We start from the raw sequence: 12,232 nt of genomic DNA, 5'->3' as shown, positions 1-12,232 counted from the left end.
TTGGCTGCAAAATGGTAAGAGGATTCCTAGACAGTAATTTTGCTTTCTTAGAGTGAGTTCTACAGTTGCCCCAAAATAGGGTGGCTTTAATATGACCAGATAATTCTCTGCTCTGAAATAACCTTTTTCTGAAGGTAATCAACTAGGAAGAAATATTTTTAAAATATCTCATGTCAGTTTGTATTCCATAATCAACAGTGGTTTGTGGACCGCACTGTGATAAGTACTAGTCAAGATACCTTGGTTAGGTCGGGTGCATCCTATTGTCCTGTTTGTTGAAGGTTTTCACTTTGAGAAGACTGTATAGATTTCTACCCAGCTATCTTTAATAGACCTTAAAATTATGTAGGTTATGTCATCAGCTTGTCTTATACTTGTCTATTTAAAATCATATGCAGGTTGGGGCTGGGAGGAAAAGAAAAAGGAAAAAAGCAGTCATATGCAAAAGCATTTTTTTTTTTTTTTGAGGCGGAGTCTCACTCTGTAGCCGAGGCTGGAGTGCAATGGTGCAATCTTGGCTCACTGCAAGCTCCGCCTCTGGGGTTCACGCCATTCTCCTGCCTCAGCCTCCCGAGTAGCTAGAACTACAGGTGCCACCACCACGCCCGGCTAATTTTTTGTAGTTTTAGTAGAGACAGGTTTTCACCATGTTAGCCAGGATGGTCTTGATCTCCTGACCTCATGATCCGCCCGCCTTGGCCTCCCAAAGTGCTGGGATTACAGGTGTGAGCCACCATGCCTGGCCAGCATTTTCTTTTTTTAAAGAGGTGCTCACTGTGTTACTCAGGCTGGAGTGTAGTGGTGCAGTCATAGCTCACTTATGCAGAAGCATTTAACACCACTCTTAGTGATTGTTGAATAACTTTTGTGGTGCTTTATAGATAAACTGTTGAAAACTTGGTCCTTGGCCTTCTCATTCCTTGCGGAATTGCGTGGATTTGTCTTGCTCGCTGGCCCTCTAGCATGACACTTTGGTTCTCCACTCGTGGAGTGGCACGTGCACTGCATGGTAATCATTTCTGCTGAGGACTGTAGAGATGCCATTCAGGTAGCTGTTTAGCCTTTCAGCCTCTGTGTGTGTTCTGAAGCCTAATGAGAGCCATTTCAGGTGTTTTTTGTCACCTTGCCACCCCCAACCACAGACTTGTTCTAGCTTCTTCCACTTTGTAAGTGTAACTCTTTTCTGAAAAAGTACCTTCTACATGGCTGCCTTGATGTAAACCTTACTGATGCCCAGGTTCCTTCTTTAATCTGTTTTAGTCTTTGCCTGCCTTTGCTTGTTGTTGTTGTTCTGTTGTTCTTCATCTTTCGTTTTCTTTTTTTAAATTTTATTTTAAATCATCCCCTCTTATTTGTTCCACCAAACTCATATACTACTTTGCTTTTGCAGCTGCTGCCTTGAATCTTCATTCTTGCTTTTTTCACGTGTTCCTTTGCCTTTGGTATGTTTTTTTGTTTTGAGGTGACATCCAATCATATAATATTCTGGAAGTCCAAGAGATTCAGAAAATCAAACACTAGACAACTTAAGGTTTATTGTATTACTCACAAGTCCTTTCTGTGTAGACATTTATGTTTTGGGGCCACAGGCTTCTTTAGTGACCTGTTATATGAATCATACATTGAAGTGTTTGATGAACTATAACATATAACACTTTTCCTTGTTAATCACTGTTAGCATCATTACTATCATTTCATTATCATCATCTGACTTTCTTTTTTTTTTTTTGAGACAGAGTCTCGCTCTGTCCCCCAGGCTGAAGTGCAGTGGCACGATCTTGGCTCACTGCAAGCTCCGCCTCCTGGGTTCACGCCATTCTCCTGCCTCAGCCTCCTGAGTAGCTGGGACTGCAGGCGCCTGCCACTGCGCCTGGCTAATTTTTTGTATTTTTAGTAGAGACGGGGTTTCACCATGTTAGCCAGGATGGTCTCGATCTCCTGACCTTGTGATCTGCCCGCCTCGGCCTCCCAAAGTGCTGGGATTACAGGCGTGAGCCACCGCGCCCGGCCTGACTTTCTTACTTCGTCTCCATGACCAGCATTTTCACCTGTTTTGGCATATGCTCGTCCCACTTTTTTGTACTCCTTTGCTTCCATTCTTTGTCTGGTTAATTGCTACTTGTCCTTCATTTCTCTGTCTGGACCTCACTCAGCCTTGATTCACCTATGTTACAGAGACCTATGAATACTCCAGTTCTAGCTCTTAGTACACTGTTCTCTTATCTCCTACTGTATCCATTCTCAATCCTCAGACATACTGCTCTAGCATCACAATTATTCCTGGAAAACTCCAGGTACTTTCCCACTCCCAGCATACCCACATGGCAGCTTCTGCTCTTTGATCTCTGCTCACGTATCACTGAGTCTGTGAGGCCTGTCTTGACAACCTCACTTCAGATCGCTCCCTCACCTACCCTTCCCCGTGTGGTCTTTCCTTTTGTTGCTTTTTCTCTGGAGCACTTGCCACTATCTGACATACTGTGTACTTATTGATTAAAATGGATTATATCATGGCTGGGCATGGTGGCTCGCACCTATAATCTCAGCACTTTGGGAGGCTGAAGCGGGCGGATCACCTGAGGTCAGGAGTTTAAGACCAGCCTGACCAATTATGGCGAAACCCCGTATCTACTAAAAATACAAAAACTTGCCGGGCATAGTGGTGGGCACCTGCAGTCCCAGCTACTCGGGAGGCTGGAACAGGAGAACTGCTTGAACCCGGGAGGTGGAAGTTGCAGTGAGCCAAGATCACACCACTGTACTCCAGCCTGGATGACAGAATGAGACTCTGTCTCAAACAGACAGACAGACAAACAAACAAAGAAAATAAATAAATAAATGAATAGGATTATATCAGTCTCCTTACTATGATGTAAATCTTATGAAGGCAGAGATTTTGTTCTCTGCCATATCCATAGGTGCCTTGAACAAGGCTTGATATGTAATGGGGTTATATGTAAGTATTGAATGAATAAATCATCACTTACTTGTCTCTCTAGTATACAGTAACCTCCTTGAGAGCAGGAAACATGTTTTGGTTCTTTTAAATTTAAATTAAATTAAATTAATTAATTTGCTTATTTTTTAAATTTTACTTTATGTTCCAGGATACATGTGCAGAATGTGCAGGTTTGTTACGTAGGAATACATGTGCCATGGTGGTTTGCTGTACCTATCAACCTGTTATCTAGGTTTTAAGCCCCGTATGAATTAGGTTCTTATATTTATGTAAGTGTAAACACTCAGCTAGTGATTGGTAAATTGTCACTTCAGTGGCTGTGTGCCTTCAGATGAGATTTAATACTAAACCTTTCTATGTTGACTGTTGGGTTGTGTTCAGGAGGTTATTGTGTCATGGCGAAATTATAGTGAAACAAAAGCAGTAAATACCTTTGGGAACTTTATTCTTTTTTTTTTTTTTGAGACAGAGTCTCGCTCTGTCACCCAGGCTGGAGTGCAGTGGCGTGATCTCTGCTCGCTGCAAGCTCCACCTCCCGGGTTCACGCCATTCTCCTTCCTCAGCCTCCTGAGTAGCTGGGATTACAGGCGCCTGCCACCACACCCGGCTAATTTTTTGTATTTTTAGTAGAGATGGGGTTTCACCGTGTTAGCCAGGATGGTCTCGATCTCCTGACCTCGTGATCCGCCTGCCTTGGCCTCCCAAAGTGCTGGGATTACAGGCGTGAGCCACCGCGCCCGGCCTTTATTCTTTTATAGAAGTGGTTGTCAGAAAAAGTATCTTTCATTTTGGAATGTTAATATTACCCTTCCTCCTCTAACACACACACACAGATACATATAGACAGAGTCACTATTAAGGTGTTTTTTTTCTTGTTTTGTTTTTTTGAGATGGAGTCTCACTCTGTCACCCAGGCTGGAGTGCAGTGGTGCGATCTTGGCTCACTGCAACCTCTGCCTCCCAGGTTCAAGCGATTCTCCTGCCCTCCTGCCTCAGCCTCCTAAGTAGCTGGAATTACAGGCGCGCACCACCATGCCTTGCTAATTTTTTTTGTATATTTAGTAGAGACGGGGTTTCATTGTGTTGGCCAAGCTGATCTCGAACTCCTGACCTCGTGATCCGCCTGCCTCGGCCTCCCAAAGTGCTGGAATTACAGGCGTGAGCCACTGTGCCCAGCCTATTAAGATATTTTTATTAAGACTTGGAGGATCGGTTGGTGCGGTAGCTCACGCCTGTAATCCCAGCACTTTGGGAGGCTGAGGCAGGTGGATCACGAGGTCAAGAGATTGAGACCATCCTGGCCAACATGGTGAAACCCCATCTGTACTAAAAATACAAAAATTAACTGGGTGTGGTGGGACACACCTGTAGTCCCAGCTACTCGGGTGAGGCAGGAGAATCACTTGAACCTCAGAGGTGGAGGTTGCAGTGAGCCAAGATCACGCCACTGCAGCCTGGTGACAAAGCAAGACTCCGTCTCAAAAAAAAAAACACTTAGAGGATTTATTTGTTTGGGGTTGATTCAGTTTTAGGTCTAGTCTTTATGATTCTTATCTTACATATTAATAACATACAAATCTCATTACTTTTAATTCTGGCCTGTTTCCTCAAAGGGCATGATTTGCTTCTTGCTTTTCTAGCATGGTTTGTTAAATTACAGACTCTTTGCCCCTTTAACTGTGCACTTCCTTCCTTAGGAATCAGAGAAGATCATTGCTGAGTTGAATGAAACTTGGGAAGAGAAGCTTCGTAAAACAGAGGCCATCAGAATGGAGAGGTCAGGAAGTTAAAATCTGGAAATGTTTCTAAGTTTTCTAGGGGATGTGGATTACTTTATAGTAAGAAAAGATAAAATGTAAATTAAAATAGAAGAATTTGCCCTTCTAAAACACAAAATGAAACCAAATAAAATGGACAGGGATTTATGGCCAGTTGAATTTATGCTTTGAAATGACATCTACGTATTTAAATATTCTCTAGGGAGTCACAGGTTTAATAGTTACCATATTACCTGTTGCTAGGGATTCATAGAAAATAGAACATATTGGCCAGGCGTGGTGGCTCACGCCTGTAATCCCAACACTTTGGGAGACTGAGTCAGGCAGATCATGAGGTCAGGAGATCGAGACCATCCTGGCTATCGTTGAAACCTCGTCTCTATTAAAAATGCAAAATTAGCCGGGCGTGGTGGCGGGCACCTGTAGTCCCAACTACTCGGGAGGCTGAGGCAGGAGAATGGCATGACCCCCGGGAGGCGGAGCTTGCAGTGAGCCGAGATGGTGCCACTGCACTCCATCATGGGTGACAGAGCAAGACTCTGTCTCAAGGAAAAAAAAAAAAAAGGAATAGCCTTTTCTTTTTTATATTAATATGCATATCATTTATGAATTATTGACTGTCTCCAAAGTCAGTTGAGACAAATTTCTTATCTCAGTGAATATAACTTTTACCAAGTTTTAATTTATTTCGAATGTGATATTGCTTTTAGAGATAACTTCTCATTAACGATGAGAGATAAGCACATTATTTTATGTTTGCATTATTGACTATAAACATGGCCAGTTGTTTTTGCTTTGCAGGCTTTATTTTCCAATTCGTATTAGACTGATTTAATTGACATTTTGGTATTAGTATTCTGATTTACCTGTTTTTTTTCCTAGAGAGGCTTTGTTGGCTGAGATGGGAGTTGCCATTCGGGAAGATGGAGGAACCCTAGGGGTTTTCTCACCTAAAAAGGTAGGAAACAATGTTGTGAAACCTAATCAGACAGAGACACTTTTTGTTTGTCTTTGTTACTGGGGCACTTCATGTCTTTCAGGACCTACTCTGTCTCCCCCTTATTATCTTGATACTTGCCTAAATTTCAGATATTTCTGATTTCATCTTAAAGCATGGTCTTATAGTACAAAGGCAGCCTATTTTTAAAATGCCTATCTTGTTTACTATTTACCAAAGAAAAAGCCTAAGGCAATATATCTGTAACTTTTGGCCATGATTCAGTTTGTTTAGTCATCTTTATTTGTTGCTTTCTCTTCAGTTCCCAGCCTAACCTAGCATACTTTCAGTTTTGGCTAATCTTTCATGTAGATTTTCCCACAGAAGTCGTCTACCCTGCTTTATAACTTTTTGGAACCAGTTTCAGCTGTCCAGGTTTGTGGAGAAGAATACTGCTTCCATTTGCTTCTGCAATTTGTATTATAGACAACCCTTGTACTGAGTAAAGCAATTCCTTTCCCTGTCCTTCTAGACTCCTCTGCTTCCTTCTTCATTTTTAAAAAAGTGTCTCCCATAGTTACCTTCCTTTTTACATAATCATAGTTATAACGTAGTTAGGTAGCTTTTAGCTAATTAGAATAGTAAGGGTTTTTTTTGTTTTTTTATTAAACTAAGTTGCAACTTATTGTTGGATACTGGAAAATGGCTATCGAATGGTTATTTTGCGTGCTTATGTGTCAGAGAATAGGAGAACATATATTGATGTATAAAGCATGATTTTATGCTACTAGTAAATTATCCTTTATTTCAAGTGACCTTACATTGGCTGTTGGAGACTTAAACATCTTTATACCTAGGTTCTGATGATGATCTCTCTAAGTTAGGATACAAGGGGTGGTGAGTTTTGAATTGGTACTTTTATGTGATATGAAATATTCCCGTGGTTTTCGCTACAATTCTTCTGGTCAGGTTTTTCTATTGTGGCCATGTAACTTTTTTTTTTCTTTTCAAATTCCAATGTGTTATTTTCAACAGAAAAGACTGATGTAAAGACATTTTAGATGCATATTGTATAATAGAACAGTAAGTGTTTTATATGTTTATATTATGAGAGGTTAGTGGTTTCCACAGTTTTAATAGTTTTCCTTCAGTAAGACATGCGTTTATTCAGATATGTTACTTATGATTATATAGATTTTAGCAGTTACAGTTTTGGTGGAATTTAATTGTGCCTATGCATATATCTAAAGGTATTTTATAACATCTTACAGTGTTAAACCTGTAAGGATTTTTTTTTTTTGGAGATGGAGTCTCGCTCTGTCGCCAGGCTGGAGTGCAGTGGTGCGATCTTGGCTCACTGCAGCCTCGCCTTCCGGATTCAAGTGATTCTCCTGGCTCAGCCTCCCGAGTAGCTGGACTGCGGGTGCGTGCCATCATGCCCAGCTAATTTTTGTATTTTTAGTGGAGACAGGGTTTCACCATGTTGACCAGGGTGGTCTCGATCTCTTGACTTTGTGATCCGCCCACCTCAGTTTCACAGAGTGCTGGGATTACAGGCGTGAGCCACTGACCCTGGCTGGAAAATTTTTGTTATAGCAACTAGTGAATATATTATGGCATTTAACATAAATCATAAATAACTTGAACAAATGTTGAGATGTAAACTGCGTGGAATTCCAAAGGAGATCTCTGTTTCCAAAGCTTTTTCTTACTTTAATTTTTGCTTTAGCTTTCTAGACTTCTTCATGAAAGGAAGGGATATACCAGTGACCACATCCAAACTCAGTCTTAGGACCTGTTTCTGAGATTCCATTTTTCAAATCATGATGTGCTTTAAAGAATGCTACCCATAAAGGGCTTTGACTTTCTCAAACCAGTCAAGTTCTTCAACTACAAAGGTGGATGCTAGTTGAGAAGATGTGGAGGTTTTTCAAATTTCTCTTTAACCATCTTTTATAGTCCCTTTTCTTACCCCCTCATCTGACTCTTCTTTCATTCTTCCACATTTGCTGGCACTCTCTTGAGTAGATTTTGGCTTCAAGACCATGTGACTTATTTTTGGATTCCAGTGGGGTATTTTCACCGAAGAAGGTTGGTTTTTTAAAAAAGATTTTAGAAATATTAGAGTTAGATGAAGAGGATTGTTAGAAGATGTTTATATTATCGAATATCAGTAATTTTAATTTTTTCTTTAAGGTAAAGACTAATAAACTAAAGTCTTTTAAGGTAAAGACTAATAAATTAATAACTGGGATCATAGAAGAACTGATAAAAATTATAGTGGGAAGTGGTAGGGGGGTATGAGGACATTTTAATAAAAGTAAATATTTCTTAAGATTTTTACCCAGGCATTTACAAAAATTATAATTATTCCATTCAGAGAATTGGCCTGTCCTCATTTTTTCCTTGTGCTTTGATCTTATCAAAAATTGGGTCTTGTTTTTTATCCCAGAACTCATGTTTTAAAATAGAATGCCAGGCACAGTGGCTACCTCCTATAGTCCTAACATTTTGGGAGGCCAAGGAGGGTGGATCACTGAGGTCAGGAGTTCGAGACCAGCCTGGCCAACATGGTGAAACCCTGTCTCCACTAAAAATAGAAAAATTAGCCAGATGTGGTGGCGAACACCTGTAATCCCAGCTACTTGGGAGGCTGAGACAGGAGAATCACTTGAACCTGGAAGGTGGAGGTTGCAGTGAGCCAAAATCAGGCCGCTGCACTCCAGACAGAATGAGACTCTGTCTCTAATTAATTAATTAAAATAAAATAGAATGCATTGGTTCCATTTGGTGAAGTCTAAAGAGAGTGCTTTCTCTTTATTATGGAACCGCAACTAGGGATAAAAAGAAATCCCTCTCTAGGCTCTGTGGAGAGTTGGCGAAGCCTGAACTCCTGTAGGCCCCTGTTGTTGCCACAGCTCTCTCGTGGTGCGCTGCTCCAAATTGATCATCTGTAATCTTTTTCAGACCCCACATCTTGTTAACCTCAATGAAGACCCACTAATGTCTGAGTGCCTACTTTATTACATCAAAGATGGAATTACAAGGTATATTTCTTTCTTGTTTTGGTCACTTCATGTTTTTTCCCCCTCTTAGATAATTGAATAACTAAAGGGAAGGAGTTGAAAAAATTAATGTGATGATTTGCTGTATTTTTTGTCTGAAATAGTTACAAACTATCCTCTCTTTCCAAATAATGTATTTTTGCCAGTGGAGCCAGTTAACATGTAGTTTTTCTCTGAAGACCCTAAATAAATTTTTTTCCTTTAACAAATATACATTCCTTAGGGATTTTATTTGACTGATGTCTTTTTATAATACTGTGTGAGTTACATTGGTGTATCAGTGCTCCTTGTTTCTTATTCTGATGTAGAGAGGTTGATCATATGTGAGGATAGAATTTGTAGTTGAAAGCTTCTGATGCAACAAGGCAATACCTTTTTTGTGCATACCAAAGGATATTCTTTGCAATAAAGAGGTTCATTGTTTGTAGTGCTTTCTGTGTCTGAATTTCCCTGGGAAACACTTTTCTCTTGTGTTCAGGGTTGGCCAAGCAGATGCTGAGCGGCGCCAGGACATAGTGCTGAGCGGGGCTCACATTAAAGAAGAGCATTGTATCTTCCGGAGTGAGAGAAACAACAGCGGGGAAGGTGAGCATTCCTGGCTGGAGCTTCAGCAGCAACCTTTTCATTTTATATTCGGAGAAATCCTTAAGACTTTGTATTCTCTATCTATCAGTAATTCTTATACAGTCTAATTCTGAAAAATGGAGAGACATAGGCTGCTTATGAATGCAGAGATGGACAAGGCTACTTTACATGAAAATAGCTTGGACAAAAGAAGCCCTTTTGTTACTGCCAAGAACTGAGAAGGACATAGGCAATTAGGCTTGGTCTGGAATGTTAATTATTTAATAGAAAAGTAAGAAAATAGCAAATATCCTGGATAATAGGAGATTTGAAGGACATTAAGTCTTAACCCAGCAGAATTTATTTTTATCTAAAAGGGAGGAAAAAGTCAGTCTTGATTTTTGCCTGGGTTATTAAAACAACAATAATTTAATGATATTTTTGTGTTATATAATTCACTCATTCCCTTATCAAAATATTAGCTTTTCAATCTTTAGTTTCTGGTTATTACCTATGTCTCATCCTTACAATTTCTGACAGTCTTGAGTTTTATTGACTGAACTGTCAGAGATCACTGAAACTAGTATTTCCTATCATCTTCTTAGGTTTATCAAATACAGTTAAATGTTCCTGTGTTAGCCATAGCCCCAGATAGCCTCTTCTATTGGAACTAGTTCTGGTACGCCAAAATGAACTACAGTGTAGACAACTTCAGCCACTTGATTGATTGCAGGGATTTATTCTACTTACCACAAATCCTGATAAGCAACTGCTTTCCATTATTTGATTCCAGTAGTTTGTGATGATAACATTAGTTTGTGTTCCTCTTAGTTATCGTGACCTTAGAGCCCTGTGAACGCTCAGAAACCTACGTAAATGGCAAGAGGGTGTCCCAGCCTGTTCAGCTGCGCTCAGGTGAGACTGGGAGAGTTTTGCCGTCTTCAGCAATGTGCACATGGCTTCTGTGACCACTCTAATTTTTTGGCTGTTTAAAGGATGAAGTAATAGCATTAGGATTTTTGTTCTTGTGAAAACAACAGCTCTGAAAGCTGTCTTTTCACATTAGGGAGGGGTGAGGTTATTAAATATATACTATATATTTTAAAAATTATTTCTTAACCCTATTTTTCTGTTTTGTGCTAGGAAACCGTATCATCATGGGTAAAAACCATGTTTTCCGCTTTAACCACCCGGAACAAGCACGAGCTGAGCGAGAGAAGACTCCTTCTGCTGAGACCCCGTCTGAGCCTGTGGACTGGACATTTGCCCAGAGAGAGCTTCTGGAAAAACAAGGAATTGATATGAAACAAGAGATGGAGAAAAGGTAATGCACAGTTACGCAGCCCACATGACTGTTCCTTCTTTTAAACATGTAATATTATTAGCCTTCTTGAATTTTTTTTTTTTTTTTACTTCTAGGCTACAGGAAATGGAGATCTTATACAAAAAGGAGAAGGAAGAAGCAGATCTTCTTTTGGAGCAGCAGAGACTGGTAGGAGTCCTGAATCTGCTAAACTGTTGGGAAAAGGGCAGCTTGTTCCCGTACTTTCCCTGTTCCGCAGAGCAGCACTCACCCAAATTGCTTCTCTCAAGGATACCAAGCACTATTCTTTGATTTCCTTGATGGAGAATGAACTTAAATCTCCCAGGAGCCTTAGCCTGAAAAAATAGTCCATAGAGGTACTCTTTTGGGCTTTTTATGTCTTAAAGCCAAATCTTTCTGTTACAACCAAGTGCTTTTTAAGGAAATAGAACTTTTCTGGTAGCCTTTGCCTCTTGATAGTGGTTTTGGAATTTGCATCAGTGGTGGTTCTTTAAATGATAATAACTCTGAATATTGAATTTGGTGGGAGTTTGCCTTGGTTTTGTTTCTGATCACTTGATAGTACTAATTCTCTGCTCTTGGGCTGACTTTGGGATTGTTCTTACGCTGGGCAGATTTTTTTTTTTTTTAAGTTAAACTGTGTCTAAAAGTGTTGCTGCACAGTTGCATGTGTTACTCCTTTCCTGTTCCCCTGCATGGAGTCTGAATTCTCAATCAGGTTCTCAGTGGCATGTGTGGTAGCGGTGGGAGCAGAGGCTGCATACCCAGCCCGGACAGGACAGAAGGGCTGCTTCCTTTGAGGGAAGGAGGATTTGGGTGAGCAGCTGGAAAAAGTCTGTTTAAGGTCCCAGCTATTGATATAATACTAATGGCTTCAGCATTTTATAATGGTAGTTGATTTCCTAGATTTGATAGAAACTGAATCACATGAGTAAATAAGTTGATCCATTAGTTAGATTTTCATTTTTAAAGCCAACCAAACAACCAATTTTGGTTAACAAAGCCGTGGTTATAAGAACCTTTTCAGCATTCATTTGGTATGTAAGAATAAAGTATAACTAACCTTTGGATACTGTGGATGCAGTTTAGGAAGTTCTCATTTTTTAAGATTCAGTCTTATCTTTTAAGGTAAAGGGGTATTAGGGAGAAAGTTCAGGCACTGGCTTCTTACCTTAGTATAAAATACAGCAAGTAAACTACAGCCTTATAGTCATGCTCTGTGCTTTGGAAAAGAAGGGGCTAGTGCTAAGTGGGCCAGAAAAGTGAAGGACTTGAGCAAAAGCAACCTTTTCCAGAGCACCTCAGTTCTCAGGCATGGGCATGGATTAAACCAGTTAGTTATCTTGTAAATTATAGTAAAGCCCTAAAAAGAATGGATTTTAAGAATAAATCAAGGGTTTGGGCAAGATAATAGCAGTGTTACCGACAGAGGCTCTTTAGGAGGCCTTTTTAGCATTACGTTTTTAATGAAAACGGAAGGGACTAGCTACAATGTGATTAGTGGCTTGAAAGGTTTGTGACACAAGAAGAAGTCTTTTATCTTAATAATGTAGTACATTCTAATAACATGCCTCTGATGGTCTGTGAGAGATCAAACGAGGACAG

The 12,232-nt window shown here is 40.1% G+C and overlaps 1 protein-coding gene across 32 annotated transcripts in view; it reads left to right on the top strand.

Annotated features, from left to right (window-relative positions):
• KIF1B (kinesin family member 1B) overlaps positions 1-12,232 on the top strand; it is a 177,546-nt gene that overhangs the window by 79,501 nt on the left and 85,813 nt on the right. For all 32 annotated transcript variants that reach the window (XM_045387517.2, XM_045387470.2, XM_065534466.2 and 29 more), the window contains 7 exons: positions 4,657-4,736; positions 5,620-5,695; positions 8,642-8,721; positions 9,218-9,324; positions 10,135-10,218; positions 10,447-10,627; positions 10,723-10,795. In XM_045387517.2, the coding sequence (XP_045243452.2) occupies positions 4,657-4,736; positions 5,620-5,695; positions 8,642-8,721; positions 9,218-9,324; positions 10,135-10,218; positions 10,447-10,627; positions 10,723-10,795 (681 nt within the window). The remainder of the gene's footprint in view (positions 1-4,656; positions 4,737-5,619; positions 5,696-8,641; positions 8,722-9,217; positions 9,325-10,134; positions 10,219-10,446; positions 10,628-10,722; positions 10,796-12,232) is intronic.

Source organism: Macaca fascicularis, chromosome 1 (assembly GCF_037993035.2).
Source record: "Macaca fascicularis isolate 582-1 chromosome 1, T2T-MFA8v1.1".
In the NCBI taxonomy this organism is placed as follows: Eukaryota; Metazoa; Chordata; class Mammalia; order Primates; family Cercopithecidae; genus Macaca; species Macaca fascicularis.
Note: the sequence above shows the minus strand (reverse complement) of the source record. Positions and strands in the feature narration are given on the sequence as shown.